The sequence below is a fragment of the Phocoena sinus genome, chromosome 6, assembly GCF_008692025.1.
Source record: "Phocoena sinus isolate mPhoSin1 chromosome 6, mPhoSin1.pri, whole genome shotgun sequence".
NCBI classification, from domain to species: domain Eukaryota; kingdom Metazoa; phylum Chordata; class Mammalia; order Artiodactyla; family Phocoenidae; genus Phocoena; species Phocoena sinus.
This window is the reverse complement of record NC_045768.1, coordinates 52255174-52266165: the sequence shown is the minus strand read 5'-3', so window position 1 is coordinate 52266165 and position 10992 is coordinate 52255174. Positions and strand designations below refer to the sequence as shown.

At 49.3% G+C, this 10992-nt stretch overlaps 1 protein-coding gene across 2 annotated transcripts in view; it reads right to left on the bottom strand.

Annotated features, from left to right (window-relative positions):
- Window positions 1-6522: 6522 nt before the first annotated feature.
- Window positions 6523-10992, bottom strand: part of DMRT1 (doublesex and mab-3 related transcription factor 1) — a 107023-nt gene continuing 102553 nt past the window's right edge. For both annotated transcript variants that reach the window (XM_032633839.1, XM_032633840.1), the window contains one exon: window positions 6523-7576. In XM_032633839.1, coding sequence (XP_032489730.1) covers window positions 7422-7576 — 155 coding nt within the window. In that variant the 3' untranslated portion in view covers window positions 6523-7421. The remainder of the gene's footprint in view (window positions 7577-10992) is intronic.

The window sequence follows — 10992 nt, the reverse complement described above, 5'->3', positions numbered from 1 at the left end:
TCTCTCTGGTGCAGAGTTTATTTCTCTACCCTCCTCCCCACGTTTTAATTTTAAAAAGTCTCTGTCCTGAAAAGCCGGGAAGCGCTCTTATGGGGGATTTGCTTAAGTATTGGGTCTATAAACTTTCAGAGAGCGGACTCAGGAATCACGCTAGCGCCCCCAAAGTTACCGCATATGATCTCCTCCCTGCCCAACGGCATTTGAGCGATAAACGGAGGTCTCGCGTGCCCCAATTCAAATGCCCATGGACTCAGCAATCTAGTTATGGAAAGGGATGGGGCCACACACACACCCCCCCCCCCAGTGTCTTTGGGTAGGGGTGGGGGAGAGCCCTTGCACAAGATGACAGCATAAAACTTTGTTGAAACAGTTATTTGCGTGTTTCTAGACCCCTAAGAGTACCGATTTGGCCTAAGGCAGACTACCACCACAAATGCACGGAGTCTCTCCTGCAATGCAAGAAAACAAAAATAAAAAGCAGGTGGTTACAGCGACGCAGGGTAGCACAATGGCTCAGTGCGAAGCGGGGTAGAATGCAGTCCCGGAGCCGTCTGCCGGCAAGCTCCAGACAGCGCACTCTGAACTCAGCTCTTGGCGGTCTGGGCGAATCGAATGCGAAACCGGGGCGTATACGAGTTTGCTGCAATGACCAACCGTTTGGCGGCACAGCTGCCCATGTCCTCTCAGCTTTTCTCTGCACTGCCCTGGAAGCAAACAAGCAACCCGAAAACGTCCCACTGTGTTTGCTGTGAATTCAAGTAGCACCAGGCGTTCTAGCAGCCAACCCTCCGTTTAGAAGGGTGATTCCGGGAGGGGAGCTTGTGTGTGTTTCCCTTGAAGCCCTTGACTGCCCCCCACCTTGTGTGTGTTTCCCTTGAAGCCCTTGACTGCCCCCCACCTCCCCCGTTTCAGACCTGCGGACCTGGTAGGGCGCGATAAGGAAACCCTAGCCCGAGAGGGCTAACCCTGGGAGGCCTGCCTCCAAAGCTGCTTCGGGAACAGACCCCTTAGTCTTGCCCCTAACCCACCGCCTCATGGATCTCTCCTCCCAAGCGTCAAGAAGAAAACAAGCCTTAAAAACACTACAACTGTGAGGAACTTCATAAACTCTCCAAACTGGAGGCCCAGGTGACCTGCAGCCCCGCGGGCCAGAGGCCCTGAAGTGGGGAGTTGACAGCGAGTCACTTCACTTGAGAGACTTAGAGGGCCTAGAAAGACACTGAATCTGGGAACTTTCGCGCTGAAATCTCCAGGTCTCTTGGGAATGCGGGGACCACAGACTGTTTTCAAAGCCAAATTTCTCCCGATTTTCTCCAAATGGTCAGGGAAACCGGGGAGTATAAGGAACTTGGGAGTATTTTTTTAAAGGAAAGCAGCAGAGCTCTGCACCAGGTTTGGGGGATATTTCCACTACCAAGGCGACCCACTCTCCTCCCTCAGTCACCTAGCCACCCTATCCCTTTGCCACTCAAGCAGTCTTGCATTATTTGGTCCCAGGGCCCCGTTTCAGTCCAGTGCACATTGGGGGCTGAGATCTAAATATTCATTTGATATAGCGTAATAATCCTTTTCTCATATTTGATGGGAATGTTTTCCATAACCCAGTATTTGACAACATCTCCCTATAGGGACAGGTTTGTATTTATGTTGGTAAAATGTCCCCTGCCTCAAAGTCTATTGTAACCCAACACCTGACAACCCAGAGTCCCATTTCTGTTTGCAGAAAGGGTTTATTCAAGCACATAATGGGATCCCAGCAGAAAGCCTTTCAGAACAAGGGGCTATGGTAAACTTCACCACATGAACTCCGTTTCCAGGGCTATTAAGCTTTTAATTGGAAAATAGCAGAGGAAATTTCAAGGTGACTATAACGTGTTAGCAGTTAGTGCGGAGAAGAAAAGCCGGAGCGGGGATGAATGTAGAAAGCATATGGTCCGAATCACATTTAGGAGGAACAGCCTGCTTCTACTAAGTCCCAGCGGCTTGTACACTTATGGGAAAAATCATCAAAGAAACTGGAAAGGGAGGGGGGAGGATTACAAGTAAGTGTAACCTCACTAGACCGGATCCACTCTCTCGTTCTGCTCTGGGTGGGGTGTGTGTGTCTGTATGTGCACGTGTGTGTTCAAACCACAATTAACTGGATAGAATTGTGATAGGTATTAACAGCGAAAGGGTGAAAGATAGTGTGCATGTGTGGTTCTCTTTCTCTTGACGCACACACAATCTATATATGTACGTACGTATAAGTCGGAGTGCAGGTGCCGGTGCTGAGAAACCGAAGATGTCCTGACTGGACGCTCATGACCGCAATCAACACTTAATCAAAAGGACAGTTTCATATTGTCCCGGATGTATAATACATCAGGAAAATTTCTGCTTTGCTGGATTCTCATGGTGGGGAGGTCAAGGTTCCTATTCTGCTGTTTAAAACGCGACCACGGTGACATGGGAGGCCGGGGCATGCAGAAAGCCCTTTTATTTTACTTATTTTTTAGAAAGCCCTTTTAAAGCAGGAAAACGAGCTCCCTCTCCCCACGCATGAATTTTTCAGCTGTTACCCTGTCCGTGCCTCTTCGGCATCACTCATTGCCCAACTTCACATCGAAAGGGGGGAACAAATGTCTAGCGAGGCGTTGGGGCCACCAGAAATCGATTTTTTGGGGTGACAATAATGCCCTTCCACATTTGGGAGAGACTCGTGTGCACCCCCATGGCATCCCCGAAGCCGCCCTCTGGGGCTCAGGACAGAGGGTAGAGACCTTGCGACCGGGGAGTTACTGAACCTGCGTCTGGCGGCCGGGGGGACGGTAACGTCCCCACACCATTTTGGCATCGGGGCCGAGGCTTTTCGGAGCAAACGGGACCTAAAACGGCCTTCGACCCCGGCGGCCCCCTGCAGACGCGGCTGCGCGGTCGCTCATATTCTAGAACTCTCGAGACCAGCAACAGCTCACCCTGAAGGTAGGCACTCCCACGGGTGCAGATTACTCAGACCTAGACTAGACACAAGGTCGCGCCCGCCCCCATCCTTTGCTGTGGCTGCAAGGGTGTCGCTCCCGCACTGCAACATCTGAGGGGGCCCCTGAACGGCGACCTCCGCCCCGCGCTGTCGAAGGGAGGAACTGGGAAAGGGCGCCCTCGGAGCGCTCCCACTGGGCCAGGGCCGCGGGGCCCGCAAGCGCCCGGGGCTTCCTGGGCCGAGTCGCGCACACCCCGCCGGGCATGGGGGACTGCAGGCGGCGGGCAAGTCCCTACACTGTTTTAGAAGAGGGTCGCCTGGGCGGCCTGCAGACCCCGTCTACCTTCGGTGCCAAAGGAAAAAGTAAAACATGTACCCTCCGAGATGAAATGAGAGCAGCGCTGCCTTTAAAATAGTTTTAACGTAATCTTTCTCCTGTGACTTTAAAAACCAAAAAAGGCCGAGGAAATAATTCCAGGTAATTTAGAGAAACATTCTAGAAACAAGAGTTTCTGTTCCCCAAAGTGTTTGCTCTGGGGGCGCTGGTGCAGTTCGCAGGACAAGCCCCCTTTCCGGAACTCTCTTCCGCCTCCCCGCTCCTCTGCAGTCCCGGAAAAAAGCTCTGCTGGGGAGAATGTGGGCGGAGGTGGGGACTTCCAAGGAAGAAGTCCCTTCTCGATTCGACGGGCCCGGGAATGAAGGCGGGAAACGGCCAGCGCTGCCCACACCCCAGGGAAAGTTGGGTGCGAACTCCTTGTACCGAGACCAGACCGGCAAGACAGTGACGCAACAACGCCAAGGCGCTGCGCGGGCACTCTAAAGCACCCCACCCCGGGGAGCCAGGCCAAGACTCAGCTCACTACGCCCAAGCCAGAGCCTCCCGGGCGGGGCGACTTCCGGAGCAGTTAGGCCGCGCCCACTCTGCGCCCCGCCCCCAAGCCCTGCTCGCCCCGCCCCTTCGCCCACGACCCGCCCCTTCGCCCACGACCCTCCCCAGCTGTCCCGACCGCAGCTTAGGGCTGCTGAAAAGTTTGCAGGCTCTTTTGCGGAGGGTGGGGGAAGGTACTCAACGAACAACTGGCTGACTAAAGGCCGTTTGCGTTTTTTGAGGGGTACGGGGGAAAGGCGTCTTCTAAAGGCGAGAATCAAGAGTGGCGACTGAACTTACGGGAGTCCGGCGAGCAGCACAGGTCTCAGGCCTCCTCCGCGTGCGTATGCGCGGAGGGAGAAAGGAGGCCGAGGCCCCGTGCAAGTTGCCGGAGCAAACCTCCCAAAGGGGCGGCGGCGGCGCGTAGGCAGGCAGTGGCGGCCCCAGCCGGCGGGACGGACAGGGCCAAGTCCGGGAGCCGAGGAAAATCCCCTGCCTTCCACGGGCTGCCCTCTGTATTTCTTTGTGACACGAAGCGCGTTCTGTAAAGCGCTTTTACCACCACTTGGTGCCAAGTGTCAGGTGCGGTGCAGTCTGTGTGCACGTGAAGCCAGTTCAGCACTGCGGTTACCGTGAAGCGAGGGGCGGGAGCTCGATTTCTACACGTGGGCGAGAGTTTAATTTGCACGAGGTGCCCGGGAGACGGCAGTGCCGGCTCCCGCCCCTGCCCGGAATGGCGGTTCCCTGCGTGGGCTCTGGGGGTAAGCGAGTGTCACCAAGAGCGCCCTGGGCCCCGCAGGCGGCTTTCCCCGAGACCCTAGTTACGCAGCGCGGGGTCTGCAGCACACTAGTGGGGTGAAGGGGACACCCGAGTGAGCGCAGGTCCCGGGAGCCGCGTCCGCTGGAAGCGGGGAAAACTCGCCCTCACCCCCAGCCACTGCGGGAGTCGCAGGCGGTCTTGGGGAGCTTCGTCTGCCCACAGCTCCAAGTCGCGTGGCGGAAGTTTGCCCGGAGTCCGGGAGAAGACCCGGCGAGCCCTCCTCGGTCTCTCGCACGGCGCCCGCAAGAGACGAGCACTGGGCGCCCGACACGCCCACACCTGCACACACTTGTGGTGCGCACTCCACATTACACACACTGCGGGTGCCGCCCGCAGGGGGACGCGGCCTTGTTACAGGTGTCCGTTCAAAGGCGCAGAGCTGAGAAACTTATAGCCCCTCAAACGCGGGTGTTAACATTCAGCAGACAAGACTTGCTGTCTGTGCTCTTCCTTGTGTTCAGAATTTTAAGTTCCTTACGCAGTCCGCTTGGGCCTGGCCTGCCTGCCGCTCTCCTCCCTAGCGGTCAAGAATAAGCCTCCTGTTGGAAACCTGAGCGTCGCAGGGCCACTCCACCCCACCAGGCGCGGCCTCGAGGAAGACCGCAGGTCCCTCTTTAACGGAGCCATTCGGCGGAGAAGAGAGAAGCAGCCGAAGCTTCCCTCAACTCCGCCTGGGCCCGTTGAAGTCCTGGGGTCTGTGTCCTCGCGCTGGGAGTAGCCCTTCTTGGGCAGAATCTTCGATAAGAGTCCCCGCGCGGCGGGCGCCCGAATTCAGAACCAAACTCGGCGTCAGGAGAAGCAGTGGACCCTCGGGGCGTAGGAGGCCCACTAAACAAGCCTGGTTCCCAGGGCTCCGACGGCCCACAGTGGAGCTCCGGGCCGCAGTAGGAGGCCGGGAGGCGCAGGGCCTTCGAAACTGGAGCCCGGGCTCACCAGGGACCCAGGGGGTGCTCGGTCAGGGCTCTGAGAGCACACACGGGCGCTTTTCCGGGCTCCGCCTGGCTTTCCAGAAACGCAGGGGCACTGAAGGGAGCTGTGCTGGGGGAGGGCACACACGCACACACACCCGTTGAAGGGGCGTGCCGAGCTTCTCCATCAAACGCACCCGGCAAAATTTGTGTGTTGGGGTCATCTTGGAACAGTAGGAACTGGAAGGCTCCTGGATCCGCAGAAGCCAGGATTATTCAAAGAAATAGAGGGGGCCTGGGCAGTGGGCAGCGAGTGCGCAGGTGAGCAAGGAATCTTCATCTCCAAAAAGCCACCACTGACGCCTTGAAGGTGGCGAGTCTGCGGCCCAGTCCTTCCTGGCGCGCCCGGCAGCCTCCGGAGTCGCCGTCACAATACCTACAGCTACAGCCGCCCCGAAGGGCACACGGCTGCAGTAGCAGCAGCCTGACAAGTGTGATAAAATGATCTTCCTTAACTAAACTCGTAAAGCACTGGGCAATAAAACTCAATCTTCTGTAAAATCCAATTAAGTCATTATCTGACTGATTGTATCTTTAATTGAAAACAGAAGTGACAGTAAATTTCTGTGATATATCAGGATCAATCGATACCGCTATACGATTCAGCCCCAAGAAGTGATTTATAATGTCAAACCTATATAGGTAACTCCACATTATTCTCTCTAAAACCACTGGTGGATGAAATTAAGAGTAAGTGCATTTAATAAAAAACAAGATGGTCAGGTTATTGATTACAACAGATGGGGGTGAAATCAAATAGATGTTTTCAAAGCACAGAGCGAAGAAAATACAAGTAATTTCTTTTTTCCTGTTTAATACCGCTCATCAAATATACACACAAGAAAATTCAGTCATCAATAACATTTTTATTTCAGGTACAGCCGCAACTACACAGAACAATGAATTTTTTTAGACTAGTTTTATTTCAGGATGGCTTCTGTTACATAAGGAGTACAGCACTAGCAATTTTTAACAAAAAATGAACTCAGAAATCTATAGTAACTTTTAAAGATGTACTTATCTTCAAATCAGATTACAACCTAAGGTTACAAAATAATCTAGATTGCATCCATTTTTTTAAATAGTAGAATGTGCATCATAAACTCTTATATTTTTCTAGAAACAACACTCAGGAACTCTGCATTACCAGGGTTACTTTAAATTGTATTGTTTTCAAACTACCCTTTAGAAAAGGTAGCAATTCTTAAAGTCATTAATTTTTTTCTTCTGACTGTTTCAGTCACGTTTTGGATTTGAGGGGATGGGGTCGGGGCTAGGCTTTTCTAACAGCAACACAAACACACACACTATTTCTATTTAACCTTCTGCAGATTTCTAACATAATCACTAACTCTATTCTTCTCACCAGTCAGGAACGTGGCTAAATTTATGGTTTAGCACTTTTATTAAAATACTAAAATTCAAAAAAAGATCTGAGGCACCTAAGATTTCATTTTAAAACTGAAAGTAGTTGACACATTTAGGTGCAAATGTACTGCTTTACTTGAGTGAATTATTGTATTTCTTGAAAACTACATGTAAACCAGTGTCATAAAAAAAATGAGGGACACTAATATTTAACTTTGTGAGCAAAGCACTTAATTGGTGCAGATAGTAGACACAGATAGTAAACTATTCCAAATGTCTTCTAGCCTCTGGGCTAAGCTCTAAGGCGATAAACCAAACATCTTCTCAACAGTTAAGTTGGTGTGAGTCAAGGCAAAATGTTAACAACAAACCCTGTGTATAAACGGAATAAACCTGCCACTCCAGGTGAATGGCCAAAGGCATCAGGGTGCCGGATTATTCGTCGTCCTCGATGACGGGAGTGACCGCAAAACTGCTGGGCTCCGAGGCAGACTCACATTCGAGCACTCCCTTTGAGCTGTCGTTACTAACAGAAGAGCTGGTGGAGAGGGAAACCAAGCCACAATCCTGACTGCTGGGTGGCGAGAATACTGGGAAGTGGGGAGAGACGGAGAAGAGTGCGTTAAAAGTGGCTAGTCTTTCTACATTCACCGTGCAATTAGGTTCCAACAAAGAAAAAGGCGCTCTGCAATTTCTATTCGGAGTTGAAAGTGTTTTCATAGACACTCATTAAAATCCCCAGTGCTTCTTTAGAATAAAAAATAGTATTTCTGCACAGTATTATTTAATTGAAGAGGCAAGTTAAGTAGCAGAGTTTCAATTTTATGTTCATTAAAAACAAAAAACAGTCTTCTCCCCCCTCTTTGGGGATACTATTTCCACCCTTCACTGAGCCCCACCCCTTTATGTAAACGATGCTAATAGTTTGACGAGTCTTGTCAAATGATCCATCTGACAAATTACCCCAAGCAAGACCCCACCCCTGTATTTCCACCATTTGACAGGTAACCTTAGTTTCTCAGTAGCTAGCAAGTGAAAGCAATAGCTTATCAATTTTCCTGTTAGTTCTCTTGGACAGAGGGAAACAAACACTTGGGGGAAGGTGTACATACCTTTTAAAAAGCATACCTAACTTTTAAAAAGTCAAAAGCAGTAAATGGGAAGGAAACTTTAAAAAATCCAAAAATTAAAACAAACTGAATTATACAACACTAAAACAGAAGTCAGGTAAAGGTTTTAACAGCAAACCTATAAACATAAAACTCCACTAGGAATCTGACATTAAATATGAAGGATGCAAAAGTAATAATGTGTTGAACAATTTTTGCAACCTTACAAGCCACAGTAGATACAAAATTTAAGCAAAAGGGTCTCTGACCTTCTTAACCTTAGCTGAGTTTAGATCCACCCCCAGAACTCCCTTCCTGCCTAGTGTGAATGTAATTAAGGGGAAGCTGCAGTGGTAATTTCTCTCCTCATTAACTTCCTGATTGGTTTCAGCCTCAGGATTCCGCAGGGCAGTAGTTTGTCACCAATTCCAAATGGCCAATCGTTAATACTAATGTTTGTGTAACTAACTGCCAGCATCTGCCACGGCTTCTTGTACAACAATAATGGTGAAAGGGTACATTAGTGCCCCTGTGTTAATTCAGCTTGTGTTCATCAATAGGGAAATCTATGATGTAATTAGCAAAATGCATTGGGAGCTGAGTGCTGAAGTCATTTGTAGAGAACTAAATCATAGTAGAAGCTGTACTGGGTCCTGATGTGTTTGCCATCAATACTTATTATGTTTGGAATTTAATAAGGTATATTACCATGCTGAAAAGAGACCTTTTTACAACACAACACTATTTACGCTTGTTATGGGTTTCGAGGTTTGCTGCAGCTAGTGGAACCACACAGAAATAAAAGAACAGAGCTGGAATTTAAGAAGCGGACCTTTAACCACTCCACTGGACCAAATTATCTGAGAAAGCCCCGTTCTTCTAATGTGACATATGGACAGACAGATGGACAGTTTGGGATACCTACCTCAATATCCAATTAGGAAAGGAATGTTCTGAAAACTTAGTAAGTTAAAAAATTTGGAAAACAGTGTAGGTAATTTCCTGACAAGCAATTTACTTTTTTTTTTTTTTTTCCAGTACGCGGGCCTCTCACTGCTGTGGCCTCTCCTGTTGCGGAGCACAGGCTCCAGACGCGCAGGCTCAGCGGCCATGGCTCACGGGCCCAGCCGCTCCGCGGCATGTGGGATCTTCCCCGACCGGGGCACGAACCCGTGTCCCCTGCATCGGCAGGCGGACGCCCAACCACTGCGCCACCAGGGAAGCCCACAATTTACTTTTGATATTGGCAATATGTGTTTAGATTTACTAAGTTAAACAAAAAGAGTACTAATTTGAACCTAGAAAACCTGAAGCTTTCATTTTCTCACTGTTCATTAAGGCTTCTTACTAAATTTGAGCTGTTATATGGATTTAAATTTCCCTGCAAATCCAAGATAATTTATGAACTGTGTTACATGCCCAAGGATGTTGTATCTACACAGAGAGCAGACTCTGCTCTGACATCTTGTGACCATACAAGGATATGGAGAGCCAACTAAGGGCCAACCAGAGTCTGAGTTCATCTGCCCACCCTCATCCCCATCTCAAGCCAGTGACAGAAGGTTCTCTGTACAGAAGAGATGGAGAAGGGAGTGAACATTTACTACTTCTTGTATGTCACCTACTTTAATGCGTATGTAAATTTAACCCTCAAACCATTCACTGAGAGAATTGTTCTCCCGTTTTTTACAAAGGAGGCCCTGTGGAAGCTGCCAAGGGCAGTGCAACATTGGTCAGCCCCACCTCCTGGCTTGTTCTCACCCCTGCACCATCCCCACCCTTGGGTGTCACATTTAGTCACTGGCCACTGAACCGTCCTAATCTCTGTGTTAGTTTGAGGAGGTAAAATAACTGACCCTTGTCAACTTCATGCAGAGGCTATAAAGGAATAGGCAAAGCGTTCTCCAGACATGTTCTGAGCTTCTGCCTACAGTTAACAGCTGACCTAGGGATGCTCCCAGCCCAGCCACAAACACCCTGCCTCCCCCATTCGGCCAGACTTGTGACTGAAAAAGCAAGGGGTGGGAATTCTGCAAAAGAAAGGACTTGGGGAGAGCCCCCCTTCTGCTCTCACTTGCCTTGTGGGTACTTTCTTGGAAAATATTCCTCTGACCTGAGGGTGTGAAGATGTGCAGAGGGTGTCACCTGCATAGACTAGGGAGGCTCCAAGCATACTTAATGCATGACTGCACTCCAGAGAAGATCCAAATAAATGAACTCAACCTGTTTTGCAAAATACCTGTATTTCTTAAAGCTTTTCTCCACTCAAAGTTTAAATCCATGTTCATTTCACTTTTGTTAAAGGCTTAGCATTGTCTCTGAATGTTGAAGTTAGGGACAGTATCTGTTTAACTCATTTTGTGTAGCACCTCATAAAAGTAGTTCCAAGTGCATCAAAGATTTAGTGTTTATCTTAGTGACTAATGTCCAAAATTTATTTTACTATCATCCTTAAAGATGAAGGTACCCTCTTCATTTAAATGCAGTTTCATTAAACTTTACTGGGGGGAAGAATAACAACCGATCATTTTAAATCACTTTATACCAATTAAAAATTAAAAAGCCAAAATTCTCTTTTTTTGTGTGTTGATTCTAATGAGCTCTGCAGAAGGGCTAATTTCAACTCAAAAGGTTCCTCTTCATTATTTTGTAAAAATGCTAATGCCTACTGTCCACGGGACTGTGGGGAAAGATACGCTGTTGGTAGCACTAGAAATTGGTTCAATCTTTCTGGACAGCAGCCTAGTGACATGTAATAAGAACCGTAAAACTGTTCATACCCTCTGACCTGGTAATTCCACTCTGGGGAATAAACCCAAAGAAAGAAAGAATAATTGGCCGGGCGATGCTCAGCACACCACTATTTGCATGAGCGAAGACGTGAGTGCTTTGCTCCG